Source organism: Chenopodium quinoa, unplaced genomic scaffold (genome assembly GCF_001683475.1).
Source record: "Chenopodium quinoa cultivar QQ74 unplaced genomic scaffold, ASM168347v1, whole genome shotgun sequence".
In the NCBI taxonomy this organism is placed as follows: domain Eukaryota; kingdom Viridiplantae; phylum Streptophyta; class Magnoliopsida; order Caryophyllales; family Amaranthaceae; genus Chenopodium; species Chenopodium quinoa.
This window is the reverse complement of record NW_018743373.1, coordinates 1,217,525-1,236,134: the sequence shown is the minus strand read 5'-3', so window position 1 is coordinate 1,236,134 and position 18,610 is coordinate 1,217,525. Positions and strand designations below refer to the sequence as shown.

General features: G+C 35.2%; 1 protein-coding gene and 1 long non-coding RNA gene across 2 annotated transcripts; both read left to right on the top strand.

Annotated features, from left to right (window-relative positions):
- The first annotated feature begins 6,956 nt into the window (after positions 1-6,956).
- Positions 6,957-7,948, top strand: LOC110738088. Its single transcript, XR_002514552.1, has 2 exons — positions 6,957-7,450; positions 7,704-7,948. It is a non-coding gene; the product is annotated as an uncharacterized LOC110738088 (long non-coding RNA).
- A 5,868-nt stretch (positions 7,949-13,816) lies between these two features.
- Positions 13,817-17,080, top strand: LOC110738130 (probable ribosome biogenesis protein RLP24). The gene is made up of 5 exons (XM_021918495.1): positions 13,817-13,940; positions 14,400-14,506; positions 16,221-16,334; positions 16,449-16,585; positions 16,728-17,080. Exons 2-5 carry the CDS (start codon positions 14,426-14,428, stop codon positions 16,897-16,899), a joined length of 504 nt encoding a protein of 167 aa, XP_021774187.1. The 5' UTR covers positions 13,817-13,940; positions 14,400-14,425; the 3' UTR covers positions 16,900-17,080.
- The last annotated feature ends 1,530 nt before the right edge of the window (positions 17,081-18,610 follow it).

Here is an 18,610-nt window from a genome sequence, read left to right as displayed (position 1 = left end):
CCATGCGATGCTTTATTGCCACCCCCCAAATGACCACCGGTTCAAAACCGGTGGCAATGGGGGGTTTTCAACCGGTGGCCATTAGCAATTTTCGCCTAGTGTTAACCTCAATTTATTTGGGGGAGGTATAGTTGGAAACCCGTTCGATGTGTATTCAACGCTAAATGAATTATTTAGTGTCTAGTTAATGTGTCTTGTTTAATGTTGTGTGTGTTTGTAAATAGGTGCATTGAGGTAAGTGTGTGTTGATAGGTGAAAGCATGTTAGTGTGTTTATTTACGCTTATATCCTCAGCTTTGCTGATTGTGTGTGTTTGTGTGTTTGTGTGTTTTGGCCATGTCTTTATCTTGGCTCTATGATGACCCATTTTTAATGGAGAGTAGTGGAAGCAAGTAGAGATAAGCTTTTCAGATATTGAAGCATATTCATTACGGGGCATGAGTAAAGAGCGAATCATGCTAGTTTATATTAGTTTACGATGTGTTTTATGCATTGAATATTTATGGTGTTATTTTATATGTGGAATAACGCAATGATTTGGATTTGGATTTGGATTTGGTTTGGTTTGAATAAGGGCCTTTAATGGTTCCAAGTTGTAGTTTGATTTTAATTGACTTCGTTTGTTTTGGTTTTAAACTTTACTTTCATTTGTTGACTTTTAAGTTGACTTATTTTGAATGGTTTTGATTTTAAGTCTTTCGCTGTGTATCTTTGATGTTTGCCTTAACCGTTTTCACGGTGGCGGTAATGTCTTAGATATTCCTATTCTGTATTTTTAAAAGGGTAAAAGAGGTAATTTAAGGAAAGGAATTTCTAGGGTGTTACAATAATGTCAAGGTACTTACCAAAATTAGTGGTATTGGTGATATTACATATTTCACAAATGGACTTTCTAACATTATAATTCATTTTCTTAGGGAAAATAGCTGAAGATTTAAGGACATTTATGGAAAGACCTGAAATATTTTGAAATTGATCCAGAACTTCCATCATTACTTCTATGTTGTGAGGAGATGCCTTTCCAAAAAGGAAAACATCATCAACATAGAATAAATGAGAAATATTGACATCCTTAGCAATTTTCATTGGTTTCCAATTACCATTATTGACTTTATCTTGAATCATGCAAGAGAGACGGTCAAGACAAAGGACAAAAATATAAGGAGATAAAGGATCACCTTGTCTAATTCCTCTAGATGGCGAAAAAGACTCAGTAATTTCACCATTCCAAAGAGGAGAAATCTTAGGAGAACAAATACAACTTAAAATAAGATTAACTAAATTACTAGGGAGATTAATGCTTAAAAGGATGTCCTTAATGAAATCCCATTCAAGACTATCGAAGGCCTTAGTTAGGTCTATTTTTAAAGCCATCAAGTTAGCTTTTTTAGAAGCCTTATTAAAATGGTGAACTACTTCTTTTATAATTATAATATTTTCCTCTATAGATCTATTTGGAATAAAACTTGACTGAAAGGGACTTATGAGGTCATTCATGATAGGTTTAAGCCTATTAGAAATACATTTAGTTAAAAGTTTATAAATAGAGTTGCATAGCCCAATGGGTCTAAAATCTTTCATAGAAACATGATAATCACATTTGGGAATAAGAGAAATGTAAGAATTATTAATAGAAAGGGGAATAGAACCTTTGTCAAAACAATCAGAAATAAAATCAGTGATAGATGGTCCCAGGGCATTCCAATTTCTTTGCAGGAAAATTGGTTGGATGCCATCAGGGCCAGGAGATTTAATAGGGTCCATTTGGAAAAGGAGGAGTTTGATTTCATCAGAAGAAGGAGGAGAAGTAAATAAAGGGGCAGAACAAATATCTATATTTTTAGGGTAATGGAAAAGACTTTAGGGAATGTAAATCAAATTGAGTTATTTTTGAAGACATTAATAAAATAATCCCTAGCCATATTCTTCAAAGAGCTCATATCAGTAATCCAAAGACCATCATTATCTTGCAAAGTCAAAACTTTTCCCCTAGTTTTTTTTAATATTAGCCATTAGGTGAAAATACTTAGTATTCCAATTAGCATTTTCCCACCAATTAAGACCAGATTTCTGAGCATAAATGATCCTTTCCAATTTATAGATGTGATGCAATTCAAAAAGAAGGTCTTTTTCAAGAGAAACAAGAAAAGTAGAGTATCTTTTTGCTAAATAAATCTGAATTCCATTAATTCTAGCAATTAACCTTTTTTTTTTGTCTAGTTATGTTACCAAAAACATTATGGTTCCAGGTTTTAATATTAGACAAAAATTCATCTCTACCCTTTAAGAAATCTAAATTGCGAACATTCCAATTGTGCAAAAAGAAATCTTTTAACTCAGGATGTTCCAACCAAGCAGCTTTACATCTAAAGGGATAGGGACCTCCAACACAATTATCAAAGACAATAATTAAAATAGGGCAATGATCTAAATATGTTCTAGCAAGATGAGATACCTTAGAGTTTGGATAGGTGTTCAACCAGCTTGGGTTCCCCATTACTCTATCCAAACGTTCCTGAATAATGTCAAGATCCTCTCTAGCATTATGCCAAGTGAAAGGGTTGCCCGAAAACCCAAAATCAACCATGCAAGCAGCATCCGCAAGTTTGTTTAAGTCAGAGCACTGAGTAGCTCTAAACTTGAGACCTCCCAGTTTTTCTGATGGTTTTGTGACCTCATTAAGGTCACCTAAAAATAGCCATGGAGTGTCATAGAAGATGGAGCATGCACAGCAGTAACCAGAACTCTTTACTCTCAAGTGAGAATTTAAATAGAGCATGAAAATAATTCCTAGTATGACCCTCTATATAGTCTACCAGTTCAATTTCATTCTTATAAAGTAACCAAATACCGCCCCTAAGGCCATTCGGCTTTACAAATTCATATTTGTCAAATCCCAAAAGCTTGGAGACTTGGTCAACCCTAATACCATCACTCTTAGTTTCTAACCAAATGAAAATACTAGGTTTATGTGTAGAAATTACCTCCCAAGCATGAGGAATAAATTCATTCCGTGTAGCACCTCGAACATTCTACATAACGATCTTCATATCAAGGTCTGGAAAAGGAGGGATCGGCTTTCCATTGCAGAAAAGGGGATCAAATTTATCCCAAGATTTCCATGTTTCCACACGATCCATCATCACTACATCGTGCATTTTGAGTGGGATGACCATCGAGTTCAGTTCCCTTATGGTATTCGTTGTCTCCCAGAAGTTGACATCGATTTAGAGTCCCACCACTCCTTTTCGAATCTGAAACACTTTCATATAGTGATTTGGACTTTCTAAGTCTTGTTCGCTGTTTGCCGAAGAGAGATTGATTATTGGGGGATAGTTTGGAGGAGGAACAAGGTTGTGGATAGGGTAATTCGGCCAAGGGACTTACTGCTGGTACCAAGGGCGAAGAGGCTGGGAGGTTGGAGGAGGTGGGGGTGGGGGAGACGGTGATTAAGGGCGGAGGCTGTTCAGGTTTGTTAAAAGGGAGTTGATTTGAAGAAGAGTGTTGTACATTAGCTGAATTTTGTCCGGAGATGGAGGTGATTCGATCGACGACCATAGCAGAGGTGTCGAAATTGGGGGATCGGAGGTATGGTCGATGACCATTGCATTGGAGATGGAGTTTGAGGAGGGGATTGAACTAGTTCCTGAATTTGGGCCGGGGTCATATGATTGTAGAACGGAAAGAGGGATTGAGGAGGTGGAGGATGCTGGAAGGGGGATGATGGCATCCTCATTGCCAGAGGAGACGCCGAAATAATTAGCTCCCCTTGAATAAGATGAGAGCGGGATAGAGATTAGGGGGGAATTGAGCGCTAGTCTCTGACTGGTCGACTGAGTTTCCCTCTAAAAAACCCTCACCGGCCGCCGTGGTGGGCGGACCGGCGTTAGCTTCGCCTTGCTTTTTTCCATAATTCTCAATTTCCTTGTTGTTTAATTCTGTGTTTTGGTTTGTCTGTGAATAAATGAACTCTGAATTGGGGTTTAAAATAGGGGAATTTGAAGGGTTTGCATGGGTTGCCATTGTTGTACTCGAGTGAGGAAGTGCCAAATGGCGAAGGAGATCTTTTGGGAGGGAGAAAAGAAGGGGAAGGAGAAGTGTGTGGGAATAGAAGATTAGAAGAGGGATCTGTGGGATTGCTTTTGCAATTTTCAAAGTTTAACTCATCATTGCCTTCTAATAAAATAAGATCTAAATTTTGATTTGGGGAGGAAATGGTGGCGGTATCCAACAGAGCAAAAGAGTTTGAAGAAGCTCTATTTTTGGTAGAGTTATTAGACTCATTATTGGGGTGATTATTTTTTGTCGTTGGGTTGGGCTTAGAAATGGTAATGGGCTGAGAGATTTATCTGGGCTTAATATATAGGACTGGTCTGAGAGTTTTGTCTGGGCTTGGAGTTAACAGGAGCTATAAATGGGGTTTTAGAAGAAGAGGCATTAGTTAGAGATTTGGATTGGCTAGGCCTTTTTTTCTTTGACACTATAGTCCAAGGACCATATTCAGCATTTGAGTTGGAAACATTGACCCTAGGATTTTGGGTGGAAGGAATTATCTTCTAAAGTCTTCCCATTTGGTTGAATAAAGGAAGTTGGCATAATGCTTTTTCCTTTGTCAATAAAAGCATTAGTTTCAATGCTAGTTTGCTTTTGGTTGCATTTTTCTTTAGTATGACCAATCTTTCCACAAAGAAAGCATAAAGTATGAATATTTTCATATTCGATACATTGTCAAATATTTCCAACCCAAACATTTGTAACCAAAGGAAGGGTAAGATCAATATTAATACAGACCCTTGCGTACCTTGGTCTTGTTAAATGATCTGTAGCGTAATCAACCCTTAGGGGATTCCCGGCTAATTTTGCAATATCAAAAAGAGCCTCCTTATCATAGTATTCAACTAGTAATTCCGGAAAACGGATCCATACAGTCATAGAACCAAACGGATTCATGGAAGGACGGAAATTAGGTTTCCATTTAGTGATCATTAAATAATGATCTAAGATGAACCAAGGGCCTCCAAGAAGGGCTCTTTAATAGTCGTCTTGGATTGAAAAGCGAAAAAGATAGACATATTTTCCTAGGTCAATAACCTCAAGGGATCATTTGGGTCTCCACATAGCTCTAACACGTTGTGTTATAAACGATGGACGAACTGAAATTCCCAAACATTTACCCATAGGGGTAAGTGTCCAAGGTTTCCTAAGCTTGTTTAAAGTTTCCTTCTCAAAGGAGACTGCCTTTGATGGATCAGGAGTTGAGAAAACATCATCCTCCCATTCCGTAGAGGTAATTACAATTTTTCTGGCTTCAGATGAGAACCATTGAGATGAAGATTGAACTGCCTCCCTAAAGGATTTCTTAGGAAGAACATTCAATGGAACATTCAATGGAACGACCTTATCCATATCAGAAGATTCTGTAGGTCCATAACTATATCCAAATTTTTTTATACTTGCATCATCTAGATCAATAGGAATATTAATCAGATTGATTGCACTTTCCTTTCCTTCAGAGCTTCTAACACCATCCATGTCTTGATTTGAGTCCATTACAGACACAAAGCAAAACTTAAAGAAAACAAAACTAAATAAAGAGGAAAAAAGACAGGAACAGGACAGAACAAAAACGAGGAACTCGAAGATTGAACACCTGTAAAGAAAAAACAATTTGAGGAAGAAAGCCTACTAATCCCCAGAGTAAGGCTCCCAAGGCCTCTTTACCTAAGCAAGGAGGGAAACCCTTGATGACCTTTGATAGAGGAAAAGGAAGCTAAAGAGAGAAAACATTAGTTGTTCGATCGAATGTATCTACTTCATTCAAGTTCTATTCATTTACAACAACTAACATTGACGCAACTTGGTTATTAGTTTATTACCTCACTAGCTATATGACAACTAACATTAAATCTAATACGAGTAAATCCAAAATACAGTCCCTAAACTTTGCCAGAAGTTTGGATTTGGTACCAAAAGTTTTAAGTGGCTAAATTTGGTCCCTCAACCACCAATGGGTCTTCATTTGTGGCTAGTACAATGACTCACCAAAGTTTAGGGACCTATTCATATTTAATTGCTAAAGTTTAAGAACTTCAATTGATGATTGGACCAAAATTGTGGGATCTGATTAGGGATGGCAATGGGTCGGGTCTTGGTCGGGTCCACTGGGACCCGGACCCAAAATTTTAGAGGTGGATTTAGATCCGACCCAGACCCACCGGGTCTAAAAAAATGAGACCCAAATCCATCGGGTCTAGTGGGTCTCAGGTCTAAAACGGGTCCAATTTTTTAATATGCATAATTTATATATTTATATATATATATATATATATATATATATATTATAAATTTATAACTATACTACTACCTAATATAATAAAAGATGCATATTAAAAAATTGTTCATATTTTTTATACACAAATGATTTGTTTATTAAAAAGTAAAGACAATGCATGAAAAAAAACTTAAAAACTAAGATTCTTGGTTGCTTGTTGTTTTGGTGACGTACTTTCTCTAAAATATATCTTCTCAACCTCTAATTACGTACTATATTACTAATCTAATATATCTAATTAAGTGGTTTATTTTAATAATAGTATGTCTAATATACATTTTTTTTAAATAAAAAAATAAAAATTAAAACGGGTCCATGGGTCGGATCTGGGTAAAAAAAGTGTAAACCCAGACCCAAATCCGGCCCATTTGTAACACCCTAGAAATTCCTTTCTTTCAAAATACATGTTTTTCCCTATTTAAAAATTTAAATAGGAATATCTAAGATATTACCGCCATCGTGAAAATGGCTAAGGCAACCATCAAAGACACACAGCGGAAGACTAACTTCAAAACCGTTCAAAACAAGTCAACTTGAAAAGTCAACCAACGAAAGTAAAGTCAAAACCAAAGTCAAACGAAGTAAAATAAAACCATCCTACAACTAGGGCTGGCAAAATCTGACCCGACCCGAAAACACGACCCGAACCCGACCTGAAAATAGCGGGTTAGGGTTGAGGTTTTCGACCCGAAAACTTAAATGGGTTGACACGAACCCGACCTGATTTTTAAATGGGTTAGGTTAAGGTTGGAAATCCTAACTCGAAAATGACCCATATAACCCGAAAAAAAAAAAACAGATCATTATAGGTAACCCAAACTCATTTAAGTTAACAAAAATATCTATTTATATATAAAAAAACCCAAAGAAAACTTACAGCCCAAATCGAAATGAGCCAACCTAATAAAACCAAAAACCCTAAACTTCTCCTTTCTTTTTCACTTCACTCAGCCGCTTCTCACCCTTTCTCTCTCTTAAAATTTCTCTTTCTTAAATCCCTAAACTACACTCTAATCTTTTTCATCCCCTAAATTCCTCTCTAATCCTTGGATTTTCATCAATCTATGCTTCCTGCTAAACACTTCACCTTCTTCTCAACATCTACTTCATCATTTCAAGGTATTTGTTGTTTTATATGTATTTGTTTTATGAAAAATACAGTTTGGTCATGCTAAAGTACAGTTTTATATGCTAATAATAGTTGTTATTTTATTTAAATTGTTGTTGATTTGTTATGATTTCTGTTGTTAATTGTTGTTTTGCATGTTTTTATACGAATTTATCATGCTAATTAATATCAATAGTTGTATTTGTACGGTTTTACATACGAAATTTTGTTCTTAATTATTGTTTGTGTTATTTTTTATGGCAGCAAGTTGCGACTACTCAAATCCATCTTTCTTTACAGAGAGGAGAAGATTCATTCCACTATGGAGGGTGGGCATAACCAAGAGAATTGAAGATTTTATTTAAATCACTATAGCTTTTGATATTCAATTTGTAATTTGTTAAGTAGACTACTTGGTTTGTAATCTATTAAGTAGTTTTGTTAGACAATTTTGTTTGGGTTTGAATCTCTGTTTTGCTTGAGAATTTAAAATGCAATTGAATGAACTGCAAAAAAAAAATAATCTTTTGAATGAATAAATCAGATTGGATGGGTTGACCCAACCCAAATAAATCAACCTTTTTTAAGACCTAAAAAAGTTTTGGGTCAAATCAGGTCATTTTCAGGTTGACCCGAACCCGAAAAATTCAGGTTCAGGTTGAGGTTTTTAACCCGAAATGTTAAATGGATCAGGTTCAGGTCAAGGGGTAGTTGACCCGAAATCAGCTGACCCGAACACGAACCCGACCTGATCCGATTGCCAGCCCTACCTACAACTTGGAACCATTGTAGGCCCTTATTAAAACCAAACCGACTTTAAAACTTTTGCGTTAGTCATGCATGATAATAATATCATAAATAATTAAAGCGTTAAACACATCATATACTTATAGAAACTAGCATGATTCGCTCTTCACCCACGCCCATTCATGAATATGCTTCATCACCTGAAAACCTCCTCTCTACTTGTCCTCACTACTCGCCATTAGAAAATGGGTCGTCGTAGGGCCAAAGTAAAGACATGGCCAAATACACAAACACACACAATCAGCAAAGCAGAGTACATAAGCGTAAATTAGACACACTAACATGCTTTCACCTATCAACACACACTTACCTCATTGCACCTGTTCATAAGCATACACACCAATCAACAAGACACAATGACTAGACACTAATTAATTCATTTTGCGTTGATTACGCATCGAACGGGTTTCCACCTCCTAACCTCCCCCAAATAAATTTAAGGTTAACTGACACGGGAGCTAACCATGCCAGCGACAAAACCATTCAAAGGTGGCGGAATTCCTGCGCATAATAATAAATAAAAAAAAGGAATATACAGTGTCCTGTACTCCATTAGAAGTTATGGTTAAATATAAAACCCCATAACTCCCCCCATTATTCATACTCAAGGTATATACGTTCCAAGAGTTTTGGTGCGTAATCTCTTTCACTTTACGTTATTTACGTATTATTATACTTAGTGATGACTCTCAAAGCATAATAAGTCAATCAACAATAATTATTCAATCAAACAAACATACCAATTTAATTCTTGAATAAGTAGTGACCACATATTATTTAATGTTGAACCCTTTTTAATTCTATCTCAGTGTCAAAGACACCTTAAACGCATAAAGCGCCAAAAATCCTATCCCTCGGTGTTAAAAACACCTTAGGTGCACAAAGGCACCAACATACAATTTATTCCTTGTGTACATAGACACTTATATAGCTCCTTCCTCATGTTTAAAGCATCAATAAAAATTATTTAAACCATAATAAAATTCCTTTTCAATATTCCAAACATAATTAAACATGTAGTTTAATTAATCATGCCTTATAACATGCCATAAATAAAAATGTGGTTCAAACCCAACATGCCCAAAATATAGTTTTCCAATCCATAACCATCACAAATAATTCATGCTTCACAATTCAATCACAAACACCATAAATTCACAATTCCATACATAAACCTTAGCATGATACTACTTGTAAGTGATTGAAATCAAACCTAGCATGATTCTACATCATCAAAATATGCTAAGTACGCGTACGTACCTCAAATAAGCTGTTAAAATAACCGAGTACTCTACAACAATTCTCGAACCAAGTCTCCTACATAAAGGGACAATAATACTATATTAATTACCCTTGTATACACAATTTCCAGCAACTTAAACTCACTTTAAATAACTTATAATAATCTGAAAACTATTTAAAAATCCCTAATTAAACTCCTTTTTAATGGATAATCACACCCTTTTATTAAAAATCACAATTATACTACTTTAAATAAAATTCCAACATTTTAAACTAATAAAAAATCCTTTAAAACTTCATCAAAATACATCTTTATACTTAAATTATCCATAGAAACATTAAATTATCTCTTACCCCTTTTAAACTCAAACATAAAATTTAAAGCATAAAAAAAAAAAAACTTCGTTAAAAATCAAAAACTGCTCGAAAATCGTATTTAGAAGCTGAATTTGGCCACGGGAGGGTGGTGCTCACTATCAAAGGTAGTGATTCTTTCTTAAAACGTTGTTTCCACTCGAAAAACACTACTTTTTTTTATCAAAATCGGAGGAGTTTATACCCTGATCGAGATTAAAACGGGATTAATATTAACGAACGGAAATCTAATATTTAAAACATGAATTTACGTGTTCAAAATAATCTGGAATTAAGTTAAACTAATTAGTAGTTATAATCACCAAAAATTCAAAACATCATTACTATAAAATCCCTAAATCAATTATTCATTAAAGGAAAAATTGCTCCCATTAATCTGAACTTTGCCTCGTCCGCCGAAAATAATCCCAACTTTCGTTTATTATCTATTGCACCGAACTTTGGGGGGTATTAATTTTCGTTGCACCCAACAGGTCATCTAACCTGATGTAGCAGGTTACCTAGCCACGTGTCAGCGTATGATTGACTTAATTTTTTTTTTTTTAAAAACAAAAAAAAAAACAGAATCACCAATCCAACCACCCACAACCAGCCGCTGCAACCCACGGCCAACCCTACCCCCGTCCCCTCGAACGTCGGATGCCACTCAGACCCCCTTTCCCTCCCTTGGTGACTGCACCGCCCCGATGACCCTCCCCTTTCCCCGTAAAACCACTCATAACCCCTCCCCCTCCCCCTCGAAAAAACACCTTAAATAACCTCCAATCGCCGGAAATCAACGAGCCGCCATCTCCCTTCACCGCAGCCGTAGCCTCCGATGTTGTTCCTTTTCTCTCTCTCCGCTCTAGCCTCCTACTGCCAGAAATTGAAAGTTAGGGTTAGGGTTTGGGATTTGGGGGTTGGAATTTGAAAGATTTAGTTGAATTTCGTGGTGGGTGATTTAAAGGGGAAAGGGGAGGTGGTCGGGCCAACGCGAACGTTGGGCGTCGACACTAGGAGAGGGGAAGGATGATTGGGCGGCGACCGGCGCTCGAGGGGAACGGTGTTCGTGGGTTGGTCGTGGGTTGCTGCGGGGTGATCGTTGGTGGCAGCGGGCTGCTATGGGGTGGCTGGGTTTGGTTTTAGGATTTTTTTTTTTTTTACATTTTTCTTTTCTTTTTTTTTTCTTTTTTTTTCAACCAATTACATATTGACACGTGTGCAAAAAAAATTAATTCACACATGTTTACCTGATTGACCGGTTGAAAGTCATTTGGGTGCAACGAAAATTAATACCCCCCAAAGTTGGGAGTGATAGATAATAAACTGAAGTTGGGATTAATTTCGGCGGATGAGGCAAAGTTCAGATTAATGGGAGCAATTTTTCCTTCATTAAAACCCTAAAATCATGATTTTCAATAATTAAAAACCCTAGATTATAAAATTTACAAAATCTGAAAATTATAAAGTTTAATCATCAAAATACAATTTGATACTAATTAAATTAATTTCAAACAATAAAATCAAAATCCATAAATCGATAATTATAATTACACAAATTAATAAAACAAAGGAGAGAGAAAATAAGACTAACCTTTTTTTGTGTGGGAAATTTTTGGGGATTCATGGGGTATTTATAGAGTAGAGAGCGTAGGGTTAAATTTGGGCTTATAAAAATGTGGGCTTGAGTTAAGGGGTAGGGCTTAAGTTATGGGTTTTGGAATGGGTTATTCTAATAAGAGTATGTAGGAATAATTTACATTGCCCAATAATTAATAAACGTTTGGCCCAAAACATTTTTTACTTTTATAAAACTTTATATTTTAAATACTTTAACCCTTTAGAATATTTAATTAAAATACTTGAACCCTTGACAATACATTTTATTAATACTTAAATACTTTATAAAAATACATAAAAATACGGGGTATTACACCATCAAACTTAGACCTAGACCCAACCCAGATCCATCGGGTCTAAAATTTAAGGACCCAGACCCTAAAATACGGATCGGGTCCAACCGGGTCTGGGTCGGGTTTAGGACCCATTACCATCCCTAGACCTGACCATATTTTAATGAATTCCACGATGATTGGATCCAAGTTGAGGGAATTTTTTTGCATTCCAAGACATATACAAAGTACATGACACAATTTGTGACAACTAAAAGTTTAAGGGTCTGTTCTCATACGTTTATTTTCAGTTCAGTTCAGTTCAGCTCCTAATTTCCTTTTATATAATATTTAGTTCAATTCAGCTCAGTTCAGTTCAGTCAATAATGAGAACAGACCCTTAGAGTTAATAAAATACTAAACTCGAAAACTAGAACCAATGAATAGTGATTACCAAATTAAATATTTTTCTTGTTCACGTTTTTATGATAATTAAAATAATTGCATTAAGACAATTAATTTGACAATATATAAAAATTTAATTCACCGGCTTCGGTGAGAAGGGTGGTCTGAAAACTTATTAAAGGCACACCCAATTCATTAGTTTGTGGTGTTTTTGCTACTACTCATAATGCAGGGTGCACTTAAGTCATAGTTCAGAGTGTTGAGACCAATTTTTCTTAATTTTATTGCTAATCTTTCATTATTTTAAAACTAGACTAGATATAATATTTGTACCTAGTTAAATCCTGTGTCATGCACTGTACTCTTCATTATTTATCATTAGTTTAACACTATACTCAATATTTTAGGGTTCGTTTGGCATTGCTGTGGTTTTCTGTTTTTTGGTTTTTTGTTTTCTAAAAGTATATGATATGTGTCCCATAATGAATCAAAAGTTACATATACTTATTAAAATTAGGTTATTTTAGATTTTAACACCTCACAAAAACGAGAAAATTGATTTTAACACCCCCATAAAAAAAGGATTTTAACACCAGATAAATTTCCAAAAAATTGGTATTACCACCGCTTAACGGTTTCCATCCAAAAATTCCGTTAAGTGTGGCCCACAGTAACACGTGTCAGTATTTTATTTGTTACAAAAAAGAGAAATTAAAAAAATAAAAAAAAAGAAAAAAAAAACCTAAAACTACCAGCCACCACCACAGCACCACCCCCGCGCCACCGCCGCCTTCCCCCAACTCACCACAGCCCTCCCCGAAACCACCACCGGTGTCGCACCACCACCCCCAACCCACCTGAACCCTCCCCCTCCCTTTCCCGCAACCGTAACGCTCCCAAAACCACCAAACCCAAAACCCTCGTCCCCCTAAACGGCCACGAATCCGGCCTTAAAAGGCCGAAATCGGCTGGTTAAGGCCACTAATCCCAAAAACCGGCTAATTTCGGCCATTTGTGGCCAGATTCGTGGCCGTTTTGGGGAACAAGGGTTTTGGGTTTGGTGGTTTTTGGGGGCGATACGGTTGCGGGAAAGGAAGGGGAGGGTTCAGGTGGGTTGGGGGTGGTGGTGTGACACGGGTGGTGGTTTCGGGGAGGGCTGTGGTGAGTTGGGGAGAAGGCGGCGGTGGCGCAGGGGTGGTGTTGTGGAAGTGGCTGGGTAGTTTTAGGTTTTTTTTTTTTTTTCTTTATTTGGCCAATAATAACACGACACGTGGCTTATGGACCCACTTAACGGATTCCTAAACAGAATCAGTTAAGTGGTGGTAATACCAAATTTGTAGAAATTTATCTGGTGTTAAAATCAATTTTTGCGTTTTTGTGAGGTGTTAAAATCTAAAATTTCCTTAAAATTATAATAATTTTGAAAACTGACAACAGAAAAGTGGAAACACCTTTTTCTTGTTTCTTGTTTCTGGTTTTAAAAAAAACTGAAAACTGAAAACCAAAACTAATGCCAAACAAGCCCTTAGTCATCAAAGTTAAGAGTGTTTGTAACTTTTACAAAGAAATTTACTGTGTTACAGACCCGACCCATTTACTGTTCTTAAGAGTGCTTGTATTTATTGTGTTACAGACCCGACCCATTTACTTAATAGACGGATCAACCCATTTATAATCGTGGCGGGTCATGTCTTTCTAATAGGGCTACAAGGCCTCCTGCCTCCAAACCTACCTCTCTCTCAGTTCTCCATTAAAGCGCTCTCAACGTTCTTCGTTGAATCCCATTGAAGCAGCTTCTGAGGTAAGTTGTTTGTTTTTTTTATCAATCATCCTATCAATTTCACAATCTAGGGTTTATCTTTCATCTAATCTAATTTAATTAAGTCTAGGGTTATAAATTCTCAGCTATTGCTTCTAATTTCTAAGATAACCAAAATAAAAGAAAATTATGAGACTAATTTGATTATTGAATAAAATATTCCTAAAATTATGTGATTTTTCGTATCAAATTTGGTTGCTAATATATCGCACAACCCTTTAATTTATTTATTTATTTTTATTTTTTTCATTAAGACGGTCCAAAACCCTATATATGAATAGTTACAAAACCCTAATATTTTTACAGAGTCCCAGCCTCCATTTCTCTTCATTTGGTCTCACTTTCATTGTAATGTTTTGAGATGTTAAACATAATTATGATTCTGAATATGTGTTATTTGTGATAAAGAAATAATCTTTTCTTTTGGTTGCTTTTCTGTAGGTGGGGTGTTTTGATTGTTCTTCGCAATGAGAATTGAAAAGTGCTGGTTCTGTTCTTCCCAGATATACCCCGGCCATGGAATTCAGTTTGTTCGTAATGATGCTAAGGTATTACCACTTTTTTAATTATTATTACTACCTCCGTTACAGGTTATTTGCAACGATTAGATATTTTCACTCTCAGCTTTATGTCAAATCGTTGCACATAACTTGTAACGGAGGTATTATTATTATGACGATCCATGTTAGCCGACCATAAATCATTTTGGAACTAAGGTTTTGTTGTTGTTGTTGTTATGTTATACGATTTGTTAGTATTCACAAAGGAATTTTAATGATATTGTGAATGAATAGAATTAAAGGAGTATTTGTAGACCTTACAACAACTGATTATAACAGAACAAAGGCCAATTGATGTATTAAAATTCAGTTACATCAATGTCCCTTAGCTTATGTTATAGCCGAGTGAAGAACTGGTATATGAAACCAATGAATAATAGCTGCCACAGGAAAACACGAAGGAGGCGGCATTGGTGGGGTCCTGACTCTTCTGATGAATGTAAATTCAAACTTCTTAACATAAATTTCTCTTTCAACAATTATTCGCTGAATTGCATGTGTCACCATTCTTGTATCCGAACAGCTTTCATGTATACATCTTCATCACATTCTGGATCTATTGTTTCCAACATCAGATCATTAGGTTGCCTGTAATTTCAATGATGCTGACTTTTTTTTTTGTTACATTTGCCTTATTCTCAAGGTAATTTCATTTATTTTAAAGGCACCGTCATAATTCTGCTCCATGGTTGTTATGGGTGTGTCAGTATTGACCCTGTCACCAATTGCCGTGTCTTTTAAAGAAGATGCTGAAGGGCTGTTCTTTGAACCAGAGCTGTCGTAATAACTGTCTGAAACAACTTGAATAGTTCCACAAACTTGTCTATATTCTCCAGAATTTGTCATCCATTTTCTTCAAAATTTCAGAATTCTATTGCTCCTGAGTTTTCATTCTGCTCTCCAATGCTTTGATTTGCTGTTCCATGTTTGGTTTCTTCTTAAGAACAGCACCAATCTTTATGAATGTACGCAAATTACCCAGAAAGATTTCTGAAAAATTGTTTTACCTTGACAATTGATCAAACAGTTTGGGGGTATATTCCTTATTGCCCAGAATCTTAAAAGAACTTGCTGTGGTTCTGATTCAATCTAAGAATAAATAGAATTTTGATTCAACTGGAACTGTAATGGAGTGTGGCTCTGATACCAGTGATGCAGGATCAAAGATCACTGCTAAACTTTGATCAGAAATTGATCAAAGAAAACTTGGCTACTATTGCATCGTGTAGCTGAACAATATTGCTGTTATGTGTTAATCACTTTGAATTAATTTATTACCAAGTAGTAGACTACTAGCCTGTGTTAGTCAATGCTTCTCGCTTTCTCTTGGCTCTAAATTTCATAATGTAAATGAATAGTTGAAATAACACAAAGGTGTGAAGCCGCTGAGTTTGCTCTTTAGCTCTATAAAGATGTTGTACTCTTCGGGGGATTCTTGAGTTTTTGTCCTCACTAGGCTAACACGTAAACTATGCATAAGAAACTTTAATTTTAAACAGTTATTACTGAATGGAAAATTAGTTCTCAAGCTTAGTTTTTATCACTGCAAAGTGATACTATTAAATGCATTTTATATTAAAACTGCCCCACTGACTACCTATTTCATTTATAATCCCTAAGGACTACATGTTTACTTAAAAATGCTATCTTATTGCTACTTGGTTCATTTTCTTATTTCTTTTTCAAATTGTTTCCTTCCCAGATTTTTAGATTTTGTAGATCCAAATGTCACAAAAACTTTAAAATGAAGAGGAATCCTCGCAAGGTTCAGTGGACCAAAGCTTACCGAAGATTGCATGGAAAGGATATGACACAGGTATGATAGTTGTTGCAATTGGTATTTACTGACTATTACAGTAAATTTCAATATTCTCTGTATGGTTTATTAATGCTGTTGCTATATCTTGCCTGTGTTTATTTGGTTCCCTAGGACTCTACTTTTGAATTTGAGAGGAAGCGTAATAGGCCAGAAAGATACGACAGGTCTCTTGCTGAGAATACTTTGAAGGCAATTAAAACTATTGACAAAGTCAGAACATCGCGATCTGAGAGTCATATCAAGAAGAGGTCAGTTCTCGTTCTTCTATATCAGTGTCTACTTGAGCAGACAAGTCGGAATTTGTACATTCTTTTGTATAGAAATTGTTTTTATTTAATTGTTTTTTATTTTAATTTTCATATATATAAATATATATATTTTTTATTGCAGGATGAAGGGAAACCCACTCAGAGAGAGGGAGAGAGCAAAGAACGAACTAATACATGGCATCGACTTGGTCTCCAATCCTATGACTCGAAAAGAAGACCCTTCTTTTGTTTTACCAAAGATCAAAGTCCCCAAGACTTCAAATCAACAAGAAAATCTTGCAATGGAAGAGTAATTTGTCTGTGGCTGGGTATAGAAGTAATTTACAACTTGTGGTTCAATTTTGTAGTAGCCTTTAACCGAACCTGTAATGCTCTGAATATTATGAATTTGTTGATCTTCAGTTGATACACTGGTCGTACTCAAAAGAGTTTTCTTTTTGTTTCATTTTTATATTAATATTGTATTTAACCTTTGTTGATTGATGTTTTGATGAATTTTACTCCAATTCTCCAAACTCGTAAATATCGATGCCGGACTGAGCTTTAATAGTTCTATCAACGTGTATGAGATAGGTTGCCTGCATTTTTTGCTGGTTTTTCGTGATATGTTGGGTTGCAGTTTATGATTCTGAATGTCTAGTGCATGTGGTAAGAGAAAGTTGAACACCCAGTGGCCAACGATGCGCATTGAGATGCTTCTCTTTGGGATGAATGCAATGCTTCTCTTTGGGATGAATGTGAGCTTTTTATCGCATTTAGGCGCATAGGGCCTATGTATTTAGCATGCACATAGGGAGACAATGTGGAATTCAGTGGTACATTTTTTCTTTTATTTTAGTATAGTGGTACTTTTTGTGTACTACTAAACATGTATAATGTACCATTAAAGTATAAGTTATTTGAATAGTATTTTTATGTACTATTATGTATGAGTGATACTTTTTGTTATCATATTTTTCACATTCAGATTCTCATTATTTACAAAAATGTCATTCTATTTGCATCCTTAATACATAGGGACTATGCGCCTAGAGTTTTCCCTTTTTATCGCCCAGGCTAGCTCCTGAGCTCATATCTCAGGAGTTTTTGGTTGTACCGGCCTTATGGCCCCTTAGTGGATACATTTTTAACTCTGCTCATTTCAATTACTTGCAGTTATATACTATACAACAAAAGAAATATTTTATATCTCACAAGTAATATTGTTTTGTTGTAAATAATAAAATCAGAGGTAGTATTTGCTTTTTGTCAGAATTGCTCATCAAACATTAAATACTTGCTCACATTCAGTCTCATGTTAGTAGGTGATACTAGGTTATCCAATGTCATCAAAAATTTTAAGCTTCCAACAATTAACAGTTTGTATAGTAGTTTGTAGAAGCATCTATTTGATTTTTAGTCAAAATTCACAAACAATTTTCAAATTAATAAAAATAGAGTAGTTCAGCTTTTAAAAAAAATCTATCTATTTATATTATATATACCAACATAACAACCGATGATATTATCATTGTCTATGTGTCACTTATTTATTTATTTTTTTCCTCCAAAATGCAATGATGATGTCATATTTTTTTTTCCCTTTTTAAGTTACCCTATTTAACCATAGATTTGAAAATATATTCCATTAGAATTTGTAAATATTAAATTTTGGGTTTTCTACATATTATATATGCTCTATTTAGTTATTTACGAGATGTTTACAATAGTTAATAATATAATTTAATTGAAATTTCTTAATTAAACATGAAAATTATGCACTTTCGGGAATTGTATATTCATATTTAATTAGAAATTAGTTAGGAAAAATGAGGAAGTTATTTTCTTTCAGTACGTGTTCAAAGTTTATAATTCAATTCTTATTTTAAAATTGTGCTACTCACGAAGTTAATCTAGTAAAAAACTAAAGATAATGTCATTAAAGTACTTAGGCGGGAGATTTTTTTATGAGAAAGCAACATGTATACTAATTTAGATAAAGATGATGTCAACATATTTTGTTTT

Bases quoted from the DNA above. Each gene is read 5' to 3' on its own strand.
- LOC110738130 (XM_021918495.1), top strand. From the start codon at position 14,426: ATGAGAATTGAAAAGTGCTGGTTCTGTTCTTCCCAGATATACCCCGGC. The intron at 14,507-16,220 runs GTATTACCACTT...TTTCCTTCCCAG, and splicing joins TTGTTCGTAATGATGCTAAG to ATTTTTAGATTTTGTAGATC. The intron at 16,586-16,727 runs GTCAGTTCTCGT...TTTTTATTGCAG, and splicing joins GAGAGTCATATCAAGAAGAG to GATGAAGGGAAACCCACTCA.